At 40.8% G+C, this 21,709-nt stretch overlaps 1 protein-coding gene across 1 annotated transcript; it reads right to left on the reverse strand.

Moving 5' to 3' along the window:
- Positions 1-2,030: 2,030 nt before the first annotated feature.
- LOC137002464 (midnolin-like) lies at positions 2,031-19,894 on the reverse strand. The gene is made up of 7 exons (XM_067362138.1): positions 19,433-19,894; positions 18,294-18,381; positions 16,059-16,121; positions 8,669-8,920; positions 8,065-8,167; positions 4,392-4,622; positions 2,031-2,983 (listed from the first exon to the last, which is right to left on the reverse strand). Exons 1-7 carry the CDS (start codon positions 19,645-19,647, stop codon positions 2,721-2,723), a joined length of 1,215 nt encoding a protein of 404 aa, XP_067218239.1. The 5' UTR covers positions 19,648-19,894; the 3' UTR covers positions 2,031-2,720.
- Between the last annotated feature and the right edge of the window lie 1,815 nt (positions 19,895-21,709).

Here is a 21,709-nt window from a genome sequence, read left to right on the forward strand (position 1 = left end):
TGGTTTACAATGTGACAAAAACACATGAGAAAGAAGGAAAAGTAACACAAAACCACATTGTTTCACAGTTACCAGATGGTTTTATAAATTAATACAGTCGTATGAATGTGCTACACGGCTTCTGACCAGCTCAAGTCCCGCTTCATGATCATCGCAGAAGCGCTTCTGATGCATAAACTGGACAACAGAGAGCCGACAGAAGGAGACAAACGTGAGGACGAGTTCATTATCAGTGATGCATGAAAAGCAGGCGACATCAATCGCTCATCAGAGTTCAGCTCAAACACTGACTGACGCCTTCCAGATTCCACAGTCTGCAGTAACAGGAAACAGACATTCAGAAAAGAGTTTTGGGGAATCCACATCGCTCCAGATTATTTGCATTTGTTGTTCCTTAAAGATAAAATAAGGCCGCAGTCGCCGAGTTCATGAGTGCTGTCCTTTATCCGGTGTCCAGCAGAAGAAAGAAATGAGTAAGAGGTTTGTTTTAGCTTTCATAATGACAGCAATGTTTCCTTCTCTTCATTTCAGAAGTACAGTAAGTGAGAAACGGATACGTTTGCTTCTGGAAACAGTCCGTCTTATTTGTTAAAATGCTCAGATTCATCATAGAAACCACAGAAACTGAGTCCGGGCTACAAGAACATGAAAATACATGCTGCATTATGACTCTGCGTTAAATTAATGTGTCATAGAAATTAATGGCTGAATCTCACAAAACATGTACTGGTCATATTTCACACTGACAAACTGTATTTTCCCCAATGAATGAAGACTATTTTTAAACAAATATCAACTGAGAATAATGAGAATTATATTCAGACACCCTGAATATTTATCAATTCATTCAGTTTATTCACTATATTTAAAAAAACAAATGGTAATAAAATAATCAAACAAGATCTCAGAGCTAAACTTAATCTTAATTATGTCAGAAAACACTTAAGCAAAACATGGTCAGGTCAAAGTGTCTGAATCATTTTTGGTTCCAAATTTTTATCAGTTTTACTGGTAGTCCACTGTATGAAGAGTTTTTGGGTATAATATGTCACAGGTTACTTTATTTTGCTATCCTCACTTACAGAAATGAACTATAATGTCCTGAACTCATATATCAAAAATATGAAAAATGTCTGAATACATTTTGGTTTGCCATATTTTATATATATATATATATATATATATATATAAATATATATATATATATATATATATATATAAAAAAGAAAAAAAAATATATCTATACATTTTTCCACGGAAGAGGATTAGGGCCAAGCAATAATAAAAAAATAAAACCATCTCGAGATTAAAGTTGTTAAATTTCTAGAAAAAAGTCGAGATAAAATGTTGAGAATAAAGTCATTAAATTATGAGAAAAAAGTCGTTAAATTACGAATTTGTTCCCATAATTTAACGACTTGTTTCTCGTAAATTAATGACTTTATTCTCATAATTTAATGAGTTTATTCTCAACATTTTTTCTCAATGTTTTTCTTGAAATTTAATGACATTTTTCTCATAATTTAACGAATTTGTTCTTGTAATTTAACGATTTTTTTCTTGTAAATTAACGACTTTTTTCTCAAAATTTAATGACATTTTTCTCATAATTTAACAAATTTGTTCTTGTAATTTAATGATTTTTTTCTTGTAAATTAACGACTTTTTTCTCAAAATTTAATGACATTTTTCTCATAATTTAACGAATTTGTTCTTGTAATTTAACGATTTTTTTCTTGTAAATTAACAAATTTGTTCTCGTAATTTAACAATTTTTTCTCATAATTTAATGAGTTTATTCTCAACATTTTATTTTGACTTTTTTCTTGAAATTTAACAACTTTAATCTTGAGATTATTTTTTTATTATTGCTTGGCCCTAATCCTCTTCTGTATTTTTCTCTTACATAAATGTTATATAAATTTATATATATAAAAAAAAAAATGTTATATATATATATATATATATATATATATATATATATATATATATATATATATATATATATATATATATATATATATGTTTATTTATTTATTTATTTTTGCATTACAGTGGTAAGGATTGGGGGTTAAAATGTGCTGAAATGTTATGCAAAATTTCACACTGTTAATGGTCCTAAAACAGGCTTAATTTATTCTCTTTTATGCAAAAAATAATACCCATTTTCTTTTGATTTTGGGGTGAAATATGAGCTGTACTTGTTTTCATGAGATTTGCCCAAATCTCAAGCCGAATCTCAGCTCTCAAGGCTGAAACTAACATTCGACTGAATGTCAGACTGTCCTCTAAAACACGTATCAAAAATATTTTAATGCTCACAAGAGAAATGAACTGTGCAAAAACATCATCTAAGCAGAGTTGAACACCTGACGTGATAATGCTACATACTGCGTTTCATAACATCCATAAAGCGTACTGAGAATCATTTCAAATGCTGCAAATATGATGTTCTTCCTCAGTGTTTCTGTGTCATCTTCCAGCACAAATATCTAAACATCCTTAAATCAAGATATTGAAGATCATTTTGCTTCTCCAGTATCTTATTTGTGCTTGAAAACAGACAGAAACACAGGAGGAACATCACGTCCTGTGACTACGAGACCATGAATGCCCATAAAGCGGCTCCTGAAGTGTTTCACAGCTTCACAGTCGGACATTAACGCCCATGTGTTGTCCTGAGGCCGTTCAAGCAGCACATTTTCATCTTTTCGTTCGGCTCAAGCCACAACAAACTCCGTGTTCATGTCCGACGGCACGTCGGGTTTCCAGACCGGCTCCTCAAAGTCCAGGTCCAGGGATCCGTCGCTGGACAGGCTGCTGTTGCTGTGGCTGCGCGCGGCCTTGCGTTCGGTCAGCCAGTGGTACGGGCCGCGCGTGTCCCTCCTGGCCTTCCGTCGGAGCCGCCGCTGCCGCAGTAAGAGCCGCAGCTGCTCCACTTTACAGCGCGTGGCCTTGTTCTCCGTCTGCCGCAGATGCTCGCCTGAAACACACAGAGAGACAACATCACTGCCATGAACCGAAGACATGAGCTTCTTCCTCTGTGTTTCAACATACATTTACTGGAGAAGCACAAAGATATTAAGTAAAAAGTGCATCGAAATGAAGTGAGTATGTGCTTAAAAAAAAAGAACAAATATCTGCCACTGGAGTCAGAACAATAATGTTGTTTCTCTTTGAATCAAGTTTATTTTTCTGACTCCATTGGCAGATATTTGTTCTTGTTTTAAATGACACTAAAGTAATGCTCTCGTTTTACCCGACAGACTTCAGTCCTTCAGACAGATGTTAATATTATGTGACTTTGTTAGTCAAATACAGTTATTTACATATAAAATCAGCTGTTATTCATGATTAAGTGGTGTCTTATTTTATGTGAGGCAAAAGAAGTTTTAGTTAACACTAAAAACTGTGGATCCGAACATCCGGACACGTTACAGTGAAGAAAACAGGCTTTGTTTACTTTCTGCAGAGATCATCTGTTTTCTGTTCCCGTCAGGGCCGGATTTAACTCTTCTTGTGACGCAGGCAAAATATATTTTTTATTATTCCTCCTCATTGTAATTGGGCCACTCTGGATGTGCCTAGAATGCCTTCGGATAAATCCGGCCCTGATCCTGTGAATAACCTGCGGTTTCTTGAGGTCTGATCTTTCCAGATCTGCTGACCCTGAGCTGCACATGAATCATTGATGCTTCATCAGCATGTTTCCACTGCACACACACACACACACACACACACACACACACACACACACACACACACACACACACACACACACACAGTTATCTCTTCACATGTCTTTCCAACATACAGACTGCATGAATTATTCAGCTTTGCTCAGGCACACTCGGGCCTTCAGGGGCCGCCAAGAGTGTGTGTGTGTGTGTGTGTGTGTGTGTGTGTGTGTGTGTGTGTGTGTGTGTGTGTGTGTGTAAGGCCAGTGGTTGCTGGTTAATGTTCACTAACGGGGTCGTGACCCACTGAAAGCTCGGCGTGACCCCACGTCTCAGAGAACAGAGACACGAGAAACAGAACAGAGCAGCATCTGAACGCAGCAAAGCCGTGTCGATGAGCACATGACGGGCCGTAACCGCGACAAAATGCCATTTTAGTCAGAGAATTATATTTTAAGAGGTTGTTCTAAGATAAGACATCAGTCTTCAGTATTAGAGGTGTGGTTTCGGGTTTCGTGAAGCAGCTTGTGTGTTTAGAGTCAGTTTGATCTGATGTGCTGAATTTCGCAGAATGAGACGCAAATGACCAAACGCACACTGCTGAATGAATCAGAGGAGAAAATGAGAAGTGTGTGAAGACTCAGAGTCAGAAAACAGGACTTCCTCTTTCATGCACGCACACTCACACACCATGTCTGGATTCTGAAGACTCACCGGAGGGCCTGCGCAGGTGTCTGTGCTGCTGCCCGTCTGAGGTAGGTGAGGGTGGAGGTGAACAGGGCGCGGCCGGAGGGCAGGGCGTCTGGCAGCGCAGGTGCGCCAGGGTCGGAGGGGATCCCTGGTAATGTCGCGTGGCGCTCAAGAGGTCGTTGAGGATCTGGAGGATGGTGGTGATGTCACGGCGAGGACGCCCGCTGCCGTCCTGACAGTTTGGGTGTAAAGTACCTGTGGAGCGAGAGGTCAAGATAAGGTGATTATCAGTAATTAAAACTAACCATAAAAAATATTCTCACACTCATACATACTCACCCTCGCATACTCACCCTCACACACTCACGCACTCACCCTCGCGCACTCACCCTCGACGGGCCGTAACCGCGACAAAATGCCATTTTAGTCAGAGAATTATATTTTAAGAGGTTGTTCTAAGATAAGACATCAGTCTTCAGTATTAGAGGTGTGGTTTCGGGTTTCGTGAAGCAGCTTGTGTGTTTAGAGTCAGTTTGATCTGATGTGCTGAATTTCGCAGAATGAGACGCAAATGACCAAACACACACTGCTGAATGAATCAGAGGACAAAATGAGAAGTGTGTGAAGACTCACCCTCGCGCACTCACCCTCGCATACTCACCCTCGCATACTCACACACTCACACACACTCACCCTCGCACACTCACCCTCGCATACTCACACACTCACGTACACTCATACTCACACACTCACACACACTCATACTCACACACTCACGTACACTCACCCTCGCGTACTCACCCTCGCGTACTCTCACCCTCGCGTACTCACCCTCGCGTACTCACCCTCGCGTACTCACCCTCGCGTACTCACACACTCGCGTACTCTCACCCTCGCGTACTCTCACCCTCGCGTACTCTCACCCTCGCGTACTCACACACTCGCGTACTCACCCTCGCGTACTCACACCCTCGCGTACTCTCACCCTCGCGTACACTCACCCTCGCGTACTCTCACCCTCGCGTACTCTCACCCTCGCGTACTCACCCTCGCGTACTCACCCTCGCGTACTCACACACTCGCGTACTCTCACCCTCGCGTACTCTCACCCTCGCGTACTCACCCTCGCGTACTCTCACCCTCGCGTACTCTCACCCTCGCGTACTCTCACCCTCGCGTACTCTCACCCTCGCGTACTCTCACCCTCGCGTACTCTCACCCTCGCGTACTCTCACCCTCGCGTACACTCACCCTCGCGTACTCTCACCCTCGCGTACTCTCACCCTCGCGTACTCACCCTCGCGTACTCACCCTCGCGTACTCACCCTCGCGAACTCACACACTCGCGTACTCTCACCCTCGCGTACTCTCACCCTCGCGTACTCTCACCCTCGCGTACTCTCACCCTCGCGTACTCTCACCCTCGCGTACTCTCACCCTCGCGTACTCACCCTCGCGTACACTCACACTCGCGTACTCTCACCCTCGCGTACTCTCACCCTCGCGTACTCACCCTCGCGTACTCTCACCCTCGCGTACTCTCACCCTCGCGTACTCTCACCCTCGCGTACTCTCACCCTCGCGTACTCTCACCCTCGCGTACTCTCACCCTCGCGTACTCTCACCCTCGCGTACTCTCACCCTCGCGTACACTCACCCTCGCGTACTCTCACCCTCGCGTACTCTCACCCTCGCGTACTCACCCTCGCGTACACTCACCCTCGCGTACACTCACCCTCGCGTACTCACCCTCGCGTACTCTCACCCTCGCGTACTCTCACCCTCGCGTACTCTCACCCTCGCGTACTCTCACCCTCGCGTACTCTCACCCTCGCGTACACTCACCCTCGCGTACACTCACCCTCGCGTACACTCACCCTCGCGTACTCACCCTCGCGTACTCACCCTCGCGTACTCACCCTCGCGTACACTCACCCTCGCGTACACTCACCCTCGCGTACACTCACCCTCGCGTACACTCACCCTCGCGTACACTCACCCTCGCGTACACTCACCCTCGCGTACTCTCACCCTCGCGTACACTCACCCTCGCGTACTCTCACCCTCGCGTACTCTCACCCTCGCGTACTCTCACCCTCGCGTACTCTCACCCTCGCGTACTCTCACCCTCGCGTACTCTCACCCTCGCGTACTCTCACCCTCGCGTACTCTCACCCTCGCGTACTCTCACCCTCGCGTACTCTCACCCTCGCGTACTCTCACCCTCGCGTACTCTCACCCTCGCGTACTCTCACCCTCGCGTACTCTCACCCTCGCGTACTCTCACCCTCGCGTACTCTCACCCTCGCGTGCTCTCACCCTCGCGTACTCTCACCCTCGCGGACTCTCACCCTCGCGTACTCTCACCCTCGCGTACTCTCACCCTCGCTTACTCACCCTCGCGTACTCTCACCCTCGCGTACTCTCACCCTCGCGTACTCTCACCCTCGCGTACTCTCACCCTCGCGTACTCTCACCCTCGCGTACTCTCACCCTCGCGTACTCTCACCCTCGCGTACTCTCACCCTCGCGTACTCTCACCCTCGCGTACCCTCGCGTACTCACCCTCGCGCGTACTCACCCTCGCGTGCGTACCCTCGCGCGTACTCACCCTCGCGTGCGTACCCTCGCGCGTACTCACCCTCGCGCACACTCACCCTCGCGCACTCTCACCCTCGCGCACTCTCACCCTCGCGCACTCTCACCCTCGCGCACTCTCACCCTCGCGCACTCTCACCCTCGCGCACTCTCACCGTATCGCTGTCTCACCCTCGCGCAGTCTCACCCTCGCGCACTCTCACCCTCGCGCACTCTCACCCTCGCGCACTCTCACCCTCGCGCACTCTCACCCTCGCGCACTCTCACCCTCGCGCACTCTCACCCTCGCGCACTCTCACCCTCGCGCACTCTCACCCTCGCGCACTCTCACGGTCGCGCACTCTCACCCTCTCGCACTCTCACCCTCGCGCACTCTCACCCTCGCGCACTCTCACCCTCGCGCACTCTCACCCTCGCGCACTCTCACCCTCGCGCACTCTCACCCTCGCGCACTCTCACCCTCGCGCACTCTCACCCTCGCGCACTCTCACCCTCGCGCACTCTCACCCTCGCGCACTCTCACCCTCGCGTACTCTCACCCTCGCGTACTCACCCTCGCGTACTCTCACCCTCGCGTACTCTCACCCTCGCGTACACTCACCCTCGCGTACTCTCACCCTCGCGTACTCTCACCCTCGCGTACTCTCACCCTCGCGTACTCTCACCCTCGCGTACTCACCCTCGCGTACTCTCACCCTCGCGTACTCTCACCCTCGCGTACTCTCACCCTCGCGTACTCTCACCCTCGCGTACTCTCACCCTCGCGTACTCTCACCCTCGCGAACTCACCCTCGCGTACACTCACCCTCGCGTACACTCACCCTCGCGTACACTCACCCTCGCGTACTCTCACCCTCGCGCACTCACCCTCGCGCACTCACCCTCGCGCACTCACCCTCGCGCACTCACCCTCGCGCACTCACCCTCGCGCACTCACATACACACACACACGTACACACACGTACACACACGTACACACACGTACACACACGTACACACACACACACACACACACACACACACACACACACACACACACACACACACACACACACACACACACACACACACACACACACATAATGAAGAGATGCATTACCTGAGAAGGTCCCTGAGAAAACTCCAGGCGCGTGGTTGACGAGGCTCTCGATGACAGCGCCTGGTTTGCATCGCTGTCTGGGGCTCTGACTGCTGCCTTCAGCCTAACACACACACACACACACACATATCAGAAAACTGTGAATACAGCTGAGCTGCCTACAGTGAACATACAGGATCTGGTCTGGATTGTAGTTTCATATTTTATTAATTTTGCAACATTTACACTGTAATTACTGTATAAATGTCAGTCTCCTACACAGTTGACGTTGTAAACAGTGAAGGCTTCGGTGTTCTACATCAGAATGGCGACTCATTATTGGCCGGCTCCAGCGTCAGCATCACACACATGTGTTGTGCTGATCACATGATCAGCACCAGCCAATACTGAGCCGCCATTCTGATGTAGAACACAGAAGCCTTCACTGTGTTTACAACGTCAACTGTAGCAGAATGATAGGGAAGTGAAGAGATTGTTGAATAAAGTCGTTATTTTTGTTTTGTTTTTGCACACAAAAAGTATTCTTGTCGCTTCATAACATTAAGTTTGAACCACTGCAGTCACAAGACTAACCCTTTAAGATGAAAGACTGAAGCAGCTCTACCTGAAATCGGGGCGGGGCCGGGCCGGGAATTTGACCACAGTGGGCGTGACTAACAGGTGGTGAGGGAGGGGCGGGGCCTGTGGAGTGTTGTGTGTCTGGTTGGTGGATGTGGTTGGTGCCCGCAGGACCCCTGGAGACGGACGGCTGCCCTACAGACTGCTGAGCCGCCAGCTGGAGCTGCACAAACATCATGTGATCGCCCACACGCAGGGCAAGGGTCAGTGGGGACCGCCCTGACAGGAAGTCACTGACCTGGACACAAAATGAGATGATAAAGACGTTAAGGAAACTCGCATGTTTAGTTAGTTAAAACATTAACAGCTCATTTATTGAACGTGTCATCTTCTGACTCCAATCACAACCGTACAACGACCAGCACTGACTGACACCATCACTGCAAAACTTTAGAAGAACGACATCATGATATTAATTATACCATAAACCAGACAATAATGAGATCACAACTGAAACAGAGAGAGAAAGAGAACTGTTTCCATATTCCCAAAATTTTGTATTCAATATTATACCAATGGTTTGCTTCACCTTTGTGAAACTGCAAATGCATATATATATATATATATATATATATATGTGTGTGTGTGTGTGAATGAAAGAATGAATATATGAATAAATAAATGAATAATAAAGTGAATAAATAAATAAAATAACAGAAAAATAAATAAATAAATAAATACAAATAAATTAACAAATGAATTAAATAAATAAATGAATAACTTAATTAAATAATTACATAAATAAACAACAACTGATTGTATAAATAATAATAAAACAATAATTAAATAACAATGAATAAATAAATGAATAAAAATAATGGAAAAATTAAACTAAATAAACAAAAAATTAATAAATGAATTATTATTAAAAAAAACAAACAATGGATGACTTAGTAAATAAATAAAATACATGAAAAAATAAACAATTGATTGAATAAATAAATGAATAAAAATAAATAAAATAAATGAAAATAAATAAATAAATAAATAAATGAATAAATAAAAAAATGAATGACTGAATATATAAAAGAATAAATAAATAACTGAATGAACAAATAAATTAATAAATTAAAAAATAATGGAAAAATAAATAAAAATTAATAAATAAATAAATAAATAAAGTAAGTAAGTAAATAACCAAATGAATAAATAAATAACTGGAAAAAAATAAGAAATACATAAAAATGAATAAATTAATAAATGAATGAATGACTAAATAAATAAATATCTCAGTGTGTGACAGTATCAGTACAGTACTACTAAAACTAAACTAGATAAACCACCAGCAGTCTGAGCTTCATTCAGATATCTACAGCGCTGAGGTTTCACATGCGTCGCCCAAACCACAAACCCAGAATGGTGAGCGTCTCCTGCGGAGCCTTTCCTGCAGTTTCAGAGACCCGTGGAGAATTCACTCGCCTTCAGATGAGGTGACGGTACAGGCGAGGGAAGCCTGAATGAGTAACAATCTCCTCCACTAATGTCACTCATCTCACTGCCCTTCAACTACTCCTCATTTAAATAATTTATGCACGGAATAAAGAGGCGGGGCCTGCTTGAGTTAGTTAGTAGTGTGTTGAAACTGGCAGCTATGATAAGGGACGGGACATTTCCCAAACACCAATCACAACACACCGCTCAAGCCGACCAATCAGAGCACACTGTGCTTTTCAGAAGGAGGGGCTTCATAGAGACAGGAACTAAACAGAGCGATACTGACAGACTGGGAAGAGAGGAGCTGCAACAATGGAGAATATGAGGAAAATAATCAACCTCAAGAGCATAACAGGTCCCCTTTAAAGGTTGCGTGTGTTGGGCTCAGTAACTGGAGTGGGCATGTGACCTTCCTTTGGCGTGACGGCTTCAGTCTCAGATATCAGTCACTGGTGTGGGTGAAGAAGCAGCAGAGCAGTCTTGGAAACTCACAACTTTTTGTTGGGTGCCTCCGGTGCGTTCGCAATTCTCAGAAATTGTGGGTTGGTACTTTGTAACGCAGTCTGATGCATCACGACAAAAATCTAAATATTCTTAAATCAAGATACATTTACTGAAGAAGCAACATGACTGAAGATATTAAGACTTGCATCAAAATGAGTTTGATTAAAGCAAGAACAAATATCTGCCAATGGAATAAACTTGCATACAAAAAAACAATATTTTGACTTCATATCTTCAGTCAATGTATCTTGATTTAGGATTTTTTTTTAGATATTTGTACAAAAATACTGAGGAAGAAATAAGTCAAACTGCATTGAGAAATGTTAACAAATGAGACCTTACTGTAAAGTGTTACCAATGCAATATAATGATGCATAGTTAAATGACCATCTTTTATCTTTTAAAAAGAAATGGCCCATATTTTTTAAAGTTTGACTATCACCACTTGACGTAAGAAGTGCTGCTAAAGGCGTTTTGTGACATTAATCCGGACATTCACAGATTTACACAATGACTGCGCACTGCAGGACGTTTGGAAATCAGTGAGTTAGGAGGAAACACCCAAGCAACTCCGTATTACAAGAAGCTCCGAGTGTGGCAATACGACACTGGTTTAAAGCGGTTTACATAACACCAGACCGGCTGGTATGCAGATGGGAGTGCGATACGAGCGCAGAGAGGCGGAGACGAACTCAAAACACACTCCTGACTCACAGGAACTCCTGCACGAGGGGGAAAACGAGTCAAATGGCAGAGAGAGATGAAGCAGCGCTCGAGGCTCGAGTGTGTTTGTGTCCCAGTCAGACCGAGAAAGAGCAAACGACAAAACTTTCTTCTCAGAAAATACTCAAGATCACTGCAGATTAGTTCTGATTTCATTTAAAGAGCAACTATTATATTCCTGATAATTTAGTCTCCTCCATGTCATCCAAGATGTTCATGTCTTTCTTTCTTCAGTCGAAAAGAAATTTAAGAGATTTTTCTCCATATAGTGGACTTCACTGGGGTTCAACGGGTTGAAATGTCAGTTTCAAAAAGCTCTACATGATCCCAGACGAGGAATAAGAGTCTCAGCTAGAGAATCCATCAGACATTTACTAAAAAAAATAAACATTATATACGTTTTAAGCACAAATGCTCGTCTTGCACTGCTCTGTGATGCTCCACGCATGACGTAATCATGTTGGAAAGGTCACGCGTGACATAGGAGGAAGTACCGATCTAGTGTCTACAAAGCAAAAGTTTTTCACCCTTCCACTGTACTTCTGCCTACGTCACGCGTGACCTTTCCAACATGATAACGTCATGCGTGGAGCATCACAGAGCAGTGCAAGACGAGCATTTGTGCTTAAAACGTATATAATGTTTATTTTTTTTAGTAAATGTCTGATGGATTCTCTAGCTGAGACTCTTATTCCTCGTCTGGGATCATGTAGAGCTTTTTGAAACTGACATTTCAACCCGTTGAACCCCAGTGAAGTCCACTATATGGAGAAAAATCTCTTAAATTTCTTTTCGACTGAAGAAAGAAAGACATGAACATCTTGGATGACATGGAGGAGACTAAATCATCAGGAAATTTGAATTCTGAACTAATCCTTTAATATCTTCAGTCATGTTTAGATATTTGTGCTGGAAAACTAGACAGTGTGAGGCTGTGAAACACAGAATTCCTGTAGTGTGAGTGTATGTGATGTGAATGAATGAATCGCTCACGATCATCAGCAGCGTCTCTCGGGAACGAGCGAGTCACGACACTGAGTCACTGACCACTTCAATCACAAAGACAGGCAGCAAATGAGAGGCTGGAGAGATCACGATCACAATCACGATCATGCAAAACGGCTTCAGCGTGTTTAAAACACATCTCCATCTCTCGACAGCAGACACACACACTCACATGACGCCCATTAAAGTCAACAGAAATCATGTTTTTAAATATTTACACTGCTTCTTCCTGCTCTTATTATGCAGATTAAATCTTCAAGCACCTGCCATACACTCGGTTATGTTTTCAGGTTGATTATTCTCCTCATATTCTCCATTGTTGCAGCTCCTCTCTTCCCAGTCTGTCAGTAACGCTCTGTTTAGTTCCTGTCTCTCCTTCTGAAAAGCACATTGTGCCCTGATTGGTCGGCTGGAGCGTGTTTTTTGGGAAATGTCCCGCCCCTTATCGTATCAGAACATCCTAATTGAACTGGAAATACATTATGGAGGCAAAATGGGTTTAAAAATAGTATTTAAAAATTCAGATGGCCTCTGGTTTATTCCCGAAACAACGAAAAAACCCTTAAATCACACGGTTGGGACGGTCAGTAAACATATTCTTTATCTGTACTGATTGCTGCACATCCTGGCATCTGAGGTTAATTAACATCGAGCTTCAGAGATCAATGGAAGGGTTGAGCATCTTCTGTTGTTCTGCGATCTGTCTGAAGTGAATGGCTCGCATTAGGAAGACGCGCCTGCAGCTCTATTGATCCGCTCCTCACTGCACTACGCTATTAAGAGCGAATGATTTCCAATGATGCTGAATGGAAAGGCCAGAGATTCCCCTGACAGGAAGACGAGAGCAAGACGATGCAGGAGAGAGAAATAACAATGAGTGATAAACAGACCTGCAGAGACGCAGAACTACACTGCAAAAAATGATGTTCTTCCTCAGTGTTTCTGTCTTGTTTTCCAGCACAAATATCTAAACATTCTTAAATCAAGATACATTTACTGGAGAAGAGAAATGACTGAAGATATTAAGACTTGTTCTGCCAATGGAGTCTGCTAATTCAAAGGGAAATCAATATTATTTTTCTGACCCCATTGGTAGATATTTGATCTTTTTGTAAAAAGGTGGTTAATTATGATTTTACTTTTTTAAAATTTAACTTTAGTTAGTGTGTAATGTTGCCGTTTGATCATAAACAACTTCTGCAAAGTTACGATGCTCAAAGATCAATGCAAAGGAGATATTTTCTTTTACAGAAATCACCTTTTAAACAGCTGGTAGGAACTACAACGAGCTTAGTGACATCACAAACCCTAAAATCTACATAAACCCCGCCCCCGAGAACACACAACAAAGGGCTGCTTTAGAGAAGAGGAAGAGTTGTTTTTGTAAATGCCGTCATTTTACGCCGGACTGCTTCACAAACGAGGGTCAATTCAACACAAAAGATGAACATGACGGCACATGCTAGTGGATGAGTTGAATCAACTCCACAGCAACTACATCAATTTATCCACTAACCATTCAGAAACGTCTAAAAGTTGTAACTTCTTCCTGAGTCTCTCCATCAGTTTGAACAATGTAAGGCTGAACACTTTCCTCATTTTGGCTGCGTGAGATTCTCCAGCTTTGTTGTTGTTGAGCTGTTAAAGCTCCGCCCTCTTCTGGAAAGCAGCAGCTCATTTGCATTTAAAGGGACACACACAAAAACGGCGTGTTTTCGCTCACACCCAAATAGGGGCGAATTTGACAAGCTATAATAAATGATCTGTGGGGGATTTTGAGCTGAAACTTCACACACACATTCTGGAGACACCAGAGACTGATATTACATCTTGAAAGGGGCGTTATAGGTCCGCTTTAATCATGCACTCATTTTACTAAATCTGCTTCATTCAGAAAATATCAGAGAGCGAGAGAGAGAGAGTCAACACTCTCAAACCTGCGTCACATCTGACAAAAATAAACTTCCCAAAGCACCACCTACACACACACACACACACACACACACACACACACACACACACACACACACATGTTTGTTTTTGTGAAATGTGGGGACATTCCATAGACATAATGGTTTTTATACTGTACAAACCGTATTTACTATCCCCCTACACTACCCCTAACCCTAAACCTAACCATCACAGGAAACTGTGCACACTTTTACTTTCTCACAAAAACTCATTCTGTGTGATTTATAAGCCTTTTGAAAAGTGGGGACATGCTGAATGTCCTCATATTTCACCTTTTTTTTGTAATACCCATGTCATACCCATGTCATTATACACATTTGTGTCCTGATATTTCACAAAAACAAGTACACACTCACACACACACACACACACACACACTCATACATACACAACAAAACAGTATGTAGACAACAGAATCTGTCGTAGGTTCAGTCGAGGGCTGTTCTAACTCGCTTCACAGGAGGATTTCCAGGTTAAAAATACCTACAGCTTCAACAACCACATCTTACAGCAGATAACGGCACTCGCTCACAACACTGCATCTACTGCACAGACGCACACATGCACGCTTGAGTCACACACACTGCAAAAAACTCTGTTCTTCCTCAGTATTTTTGTCTTGTTTTCCAGCACAAATAACTAAACATTCTTAAATCAAGAAGAGAAATGACTTAATGTCTTGCAGTAAATGTATCTTGATTTAAGAATGTTTAGATATTTGTGCAAAAATACTGAGGAAGAAAATCATGGCAAAGGCATTTACTTAAAGCCTTTATGTATAATAAATTATATACTTTATTATAATGCACTATATAATTTCATTTCATTGCATTATAAAATTTGCAGAATTCTTTTAAGACCTGAATTTGGTTGTTTGTAGTGTGTTTTAATGCATTATACTTTCTAAAGGTGTAAGAATTAATAGAGAAGTTTTATAGTTGTGCTTACAGTTATTCATTAGACCAATATAAGGTGCATCACAAGGCATAATTAATGCATTAAAAATACTTTATAATGCATTATGTTTAAAGGCTTCAAGTAAAATGTTCCTGATAGAGGTAAATAGTGACACAGACTGCTGAGAGAGGTTATAATAAGAGTTCAACATGAGTCTGTTCTAGGAAATCATTTATCATACTTGAGTGTTTCTCTCCAAGTCTAACCACACACACACACACACACACACACACACACACACACACACACACACACACACACACACACACACACACACACACACACACAGGCTGAACTGACATCAAACAGCTCTGCATAGCCAAAATGACGCACAGACCCACTGATGGGGCGGAGCACACACACACACACTTATATACACATATACGCACATGTGGTTTCACAGATGCATCTGCTACACGGAAGATTCTTAAAAACTTTCAAATGTTAATGATCTGTTAAACATAAAATGTTATGAAGACAATCTCATATTGGAGTTCTGTGAAACACGCGCGACCAGCTGTGAGATTTGCATACATGCAAATACAGCAAAACACAGAACAACATTCATGAAGAGCAGCAGCCCGTTGAGAATCCATCCTGCAGTTTACCGCTTGTTCTCAATGAGCATGAGTGTATTTGTATACAAGCGTGGGCGTATTTCACTAGTTATATTCAGCTGCTGGTGGGAAATGCAAACTCATTAGAATAGTCATTGTGTGAGTTCTTGTGAATGAGTGTGTGCTGGTAGAAGAGGAAGTGTGCGACCGCAGCGAGAGCTTCACCTGCGCATCTGTGAGACTCTCCAGAGCCTGCAGGACCGACTGCTCCGACCGACACGACTGCGACTGTAAACACACAACAACAACAACAGCAACATCACAAACCGAGCAGGTCTTCAGGGCTCCAAAAGAGTTTACTTTACACTTTAGTTTACAATGAACTGATGCTGCTGAACTGAATCAAGCTGAATAAATGACACTATATACATTGAAATTGATTCATAATTGATGATTTCCAAAATCAACATTTATTGAACTGAATTGAATTGAAACTGAATTGAATCGAGCTGGAAAAAATGACACTATTTAAATTGAAATTGATTCATAATTGATGATTTCCAAAATCAACATTTATTGAACTGAATTGAATTGAAACTGAAATGAATCGAGCTGGAAAAAATGACACTATTTAAATTGAAATTGATTCATAATTGATGAAATTATGAATATCAACATTTATTGAACTGAATTGAATCAACATTGAACAGAATTGAGCTGAATAAATGACACTATATAAATTGAAATTGATTCATAATTGATGAAATTTCCAAAATCAACATTTATTGAACTGAATTGAATCAACATTGAACAGAATTTAGCTGAATAAATGACACTAGTTAAATTGATTCATAATTGATGAAATTTCCAAAATCAACATTTATTGAACTGAATTGAATCAACATTGAACAGAATTTAGCTGAATAAATGACACTAGTTAAATTGATTCATAATTGATGAAATTTCCAAAATCAACATTTATTTAACTGAATTGAATTGAAACTGAAATGAATCAAGCTGAAAAAAATGACACTATTTAAATTGAAATTGATTCATAATTGATGAAATTTCCAAAATCAACATTTATTGAACTGAATTGAATCAACATTGAACAGAATTTAGCTGAATAAATGACACTAGTTAAATTGATTCATAATTGATGAAATTTCCAAAATCAACATTTATTGAACTGAATTGAATCAACATTGAACAGAATTTAGCTGAATAAATGACACTAGTTAAATTGATTCATAATTGATGAAATTTCCAAAATCAACATTTATTTAACTGAATTGAATTGAAACTGAAATGAATCAAGCTGGAAAAAAATGACACTATTTAAATTGAAATTGATTCATAATTGATGAAATTTCCAAAATCAACATTTATTGAACTGAATTGAATTGAAACTGAAATGAATCAAGCTGGAAAAAAATGACACTATTTAAATTGAAATTGATTCATAATTGATGAAATTTGCAGCATAAAGTTATTGAACTGAACTGAATCAACATTAAACTGAACTGATCTAAATTACACTACTGAAACTGAATTTGAGTCGTATAGTTGATGAAATTTGCAACATCAACAGGTATTGAACTGAACTGAATCAATGTTAAACCGAATCAGGCTGAATAAATGACACTATTGAAATAAAATTTGATTCATAATTGATGAAATTTCCAACATCAACAGTTATTGAACTGAACGGATTCAACAATGAACAGAATCGAGCTGAATAAATGGAAATAGTGAAATTGATTCATAATTGATAAAATTTCCAAAATCAACAGTTACTGAACTGAATTGAATCAAAATCAAAATAAATTGAGCTGAAAAATCACACTATTTAAAATGAATTTGATTCATAATTGATGAAATTTGCAACATTCAACAGTTATTGAACTGAATTGAATCAACACTGAATAGAATCGAGCTGAAAAATCACACTATTTAAATTGAAATTGAATAATAACTGATGAAACTTCTAACATCAACAGTTATTGAAATTAACCGAATCAACATTAAACTGAATTGATCTGATTGAAAATGAATTTGATTCATAATCGATGAAATTTCCAACATCAACAGAATTGAACTCAATTAAATCAACACTGAATATGAATTAAGCTGAATAATGACACTAATAAAGCTGATCACAGCTGAATTAAACTCATTTCAACACTGATGAACTTTACACTAATTGAACTGAACTGAATTGATCTGAATAATGCCTCTATTGTGTTCTGTAGAGCTGCTTTACAGTTGAATCTTCTCATATTTGATGAAGTTTGCATCTCTGAGTCGGTTTATTACTGTAAAGGCGCTGTAGAAATAAAGCTGACTCGACTTCACAGTTTGCGATTCCAAAGTCTATTTTAGTATCAGGAGGTCTTTAAATATGAAAATGCTATAAAAGAGTGTCATTTATGAGGAGGAGGAGGAGGAGGAGTTATTTACCATCAGTCCGGCTTCAACGGTGGGCATCAGCGTCAGTCTGCTTCCGTCAACCACACCGAAATCCAGCAGTTTTCCTGAGCTTAACCTCCTGGAGACGGAAAACACAATCACTGATATTTCCCATCATGCACCTGACAGACGCATCAGGACATTATTTTCCTGTTTATAACCGTGAAGCTGCTTTGAAACAATCTGTACTGCATGAAGCCACTTGAAATGATCAATGCTAATTTAAGAAGAATCAATCCACATGATTCTGTCAGAATCTGGAATCAATCCTACAGGATCCACACTGGAATACTTACAGGATTCCAGCATAATAACACAAGTTATTTTAGTTCTTTTAGTTCCCAAAAATGCCATAGGAATCTTAATTGATCTGATTGTTCCTCAAGGGCGTGAGGTTTGAAGTGTTTTATCAGAGTTCTTGTGAAAATTTGTTTTGCAAAATGCATTTCTGTGGCAAACCACACATGCAAAGTTGATTACTGCAATGAATTAATACGTAACATAATTCCTTATTTGCATAGAATGCACTGATATGAAGGATTTTTATATTATACTTAAGCATCTTGAAGCTTTTCGCTTTGACAGAAGCTTTTTCCTTCTATTGGAAATGTTTATTATCTGCTCGTTTTATCAGACTCTTAATGAGTCATGTCATATTTTGGGATATCTGAAAGCCAGGTCTTTCCTGATATCAATCATCATTAGAAGGGAACACATTTTACACAAAAGTATCTTCTTGATCAATTATTCATGAAGGTCCTTCCTTATAAAGACGAGGCTCTTTAGATGATTGATGTTTTATGGTGGTGAATTTCTTTAGTAATCACATGAGTTGCACAATTTATCATCGGCTTCGCTCAAATCTTATCACACTTTTGGTGCGTGCTCATGATTCACTCATGCAAAATGAAATAAACGCGCTTCAGTCATGCTGCGAGAACCCATTAAAGCTCTGAGCGCGTGGAATATATCATTCAATAACAACATGGTTTAAATATCAGGGGTTGCACTTGCTAGTATTTAGCTTTCCCATCCCAAACTACGCCCCTGTTATAAGGCTACTTGATCCCGTTAGGAACTGATTCCAAATCAAGACTAGGGATGAGATGAGCGGCGCGTCCCGGACTCACGCGTCTCGGTGCAGCAGCAGCAGTCGGTCTTTGGGAACCCGGAGTCTCTCCGCCAGTCTCCTCTTCAGCCCGTCCACGGTCTCCTCCAGGGGAACGGACAGCTCAAAGCGGGTTCCTGTCGTGGAGTTGATCGATACCTTCATGGATGTGTCGCTGTGGAGGAGTTCCGGACACCGGGACCTGCTGCAGCTCCGCGCCTCGGTGTTCCGCTCCATCCGATAATCCCGTAAAAAGCGTAAAATTCCTTCCACGTCGGTGCTTCTGTGTTTTCGGGATGTCTCCGTGTCCAAAGTCTCGCGCTGCAACAGTAACACGCGAAAAAAAGATGCGAAAAAAGTCAATATCAACAGGCCATCAGGATCCAGATATTTATAAGGGGAAAAGTGCCTGGTGTTCCGCTCGTAGCGCAGCTCTTTACTCGATAAGCCTAAGCCGATTGCTCGGTCTGCGGTGTGTGCACAGAGACGCTGCTGCTGCTGCTACATTTGTTGCGACTCCGCAGCTGACAGATCCCGCCCACCGCCGCAAACAACCAATAGCGTAAGCGCATACGCTTCCCTTATACGTGCCAGCCAATCGGCTGTCCGCTCGTAACGCCCACATGTACGCAGCGCTCCGCCCACCCACCCTCTCCTATGCGATGATGACCAATCAGAGTGTCAGCGCAGCGATCATTCATAACAGTGAAACATTTCATTAATTCAAACATGCTCTTATTCCTGGATAGTAATTGGACTGGATTGGACACTGTAATTGATAACATGATAAAAATTATCACCTCCTTTTAGGGACACACACACACATATACAGTACAGTCCAAAAGTTTGGAACCACTAAGATTTTTAATGTTTTTAAAAGAAGTTTCGTCTGCTCACCAAGGCTACATTTATTTAATTAAAAATACAGTAAAAACAGTAATATTGTGAAATATTATTACAATTTAAAATAACTGTGTACTATTTCAATATATTTGACAAAGTAATTTATTCCTGTGATCAAAGCTGAATTTTCAGCATCATTACTCCAGTCTTCAGTGTCACATGATCCTTCAGAAATCATTCTAATATGCTGATCTGCTGCTCAAGAAACATTTAATGTGTACAATTGTACAAAATATTTGTGTACAATATTTTTTTTCAGGATTATTTGATGAATAGAAAGTTCAAAAGAACAGTGTTTATCTGAAATCTAATCTTTTGTAACATTATAAATGTCTTTACTGCCACTTTTGATTGATTTAATGCATCCTTGCTGAATAAAAGTATTCATTTCTTTAATTTCTTTAAAAAAAAATAAAAATTCTTCCTGACCCCAAACTTTTGAACGGTAGTGTATAATGCTACAGAAGCTTTGTATTTCAGATAAATGCTGTTCTTTTGAACTTTCTATTCATCAAGGAATCCTGAAAAAAAAAAGTACACAACTGTTTTCAACATTGAAAATAATCATAAATGTTTATTGAGCAGCAAATCAGCATATTAGAATGATTTCTGAAGGATCATGTGACACTGAAGACTGGAGTAATTCAGCTTTGATCACAGGAATAAATTACTTTGTCAAATATATTTAAATAGTACACAGTTATTTTAAATTGTAATAATATTTCACAATATTACTGTTTTTACTGTATTTTTAATTAAATAAATGTAGCCTTGGTGAGCAGACGAAACTTCTTTTAAAAACATTTAAAATCTTAGTGGTTCCAAACTTTTGGACTGTACTGTATATATATATATATATATATATATATATATATATATATATATATATATATATATATATATATATATATATATATATATATATATATATATATATATATATATATATATTTTTTTTTTTTTTTCTTCACACTGTACCTGATACATATCAAAAAGAATCAATATTTATTCGAAGGTCTAGTGTCATGTTCAGGGTGAAAAGCAACGGTCCTCATACTGAGCCTTGTGGTACTCCACACTCCATACCTCTTCATTTACTGCTACAAACTGATAACAGTCAGATAAGTATGATCTGAACCATGCCAATGCAATTCCACTAATGCCAACATAATTTTATATATTCAGCAATATTATTGATCTGACTGTTCTGACGCTGCTGTGTGAGAACGAAACTGAGCTGGACGATGACATCATTTTTTGCAGAACTGCTTTATAGATGAAAGGAACTAATTAAATAATTGATGATCTTCACAACAGAACTGAATCAGCACTGAACTGACCTCAGCTGAAAAACTGCCAGAATAGATCATTTTCCTGTTTTGAAACAGTCTGTATT

The sequence above is a fragment of the Chanodichthys erythropterus genome, chromosome 16, assembly GCF_024489055.1.
Source record: "Chanodichthys erythropterus isolate Z2021 chromosome 16, ASM2448905v1, whole genome shotgun sequence".
Classification (NCBI taxonomy): Eukaryota; Metazoa; Chordata; class Actinopteri; order Cypriniformes; family Xenocyprididae; genus Chanodichthys; species Chanodichthys erythropterus.

Coding starts and splice junctions, on each gene's coding strand:
- LOC137002464 (XM_067362138.1), bottom strand. CDS start 19,647: ATGGAGCGGAACACCGAGGCGCGGAGCTGCAGCAGGTCCCGGTGTCCG. Junction 16,122..18,293: donor CCGTTGAAGCCGGACTGATG/GTAAATAACTCC, acceptor GTGTGTTTACAG/TCGCAGTCGTGTCGGTCGGA. Junction 4,623..8,064: donor TTTCTCAGGGACCTTCTCAG/GTAATGCATCTC, acceptor CTCGCTCCACAG/GTACTTTACACCCAAACTGT.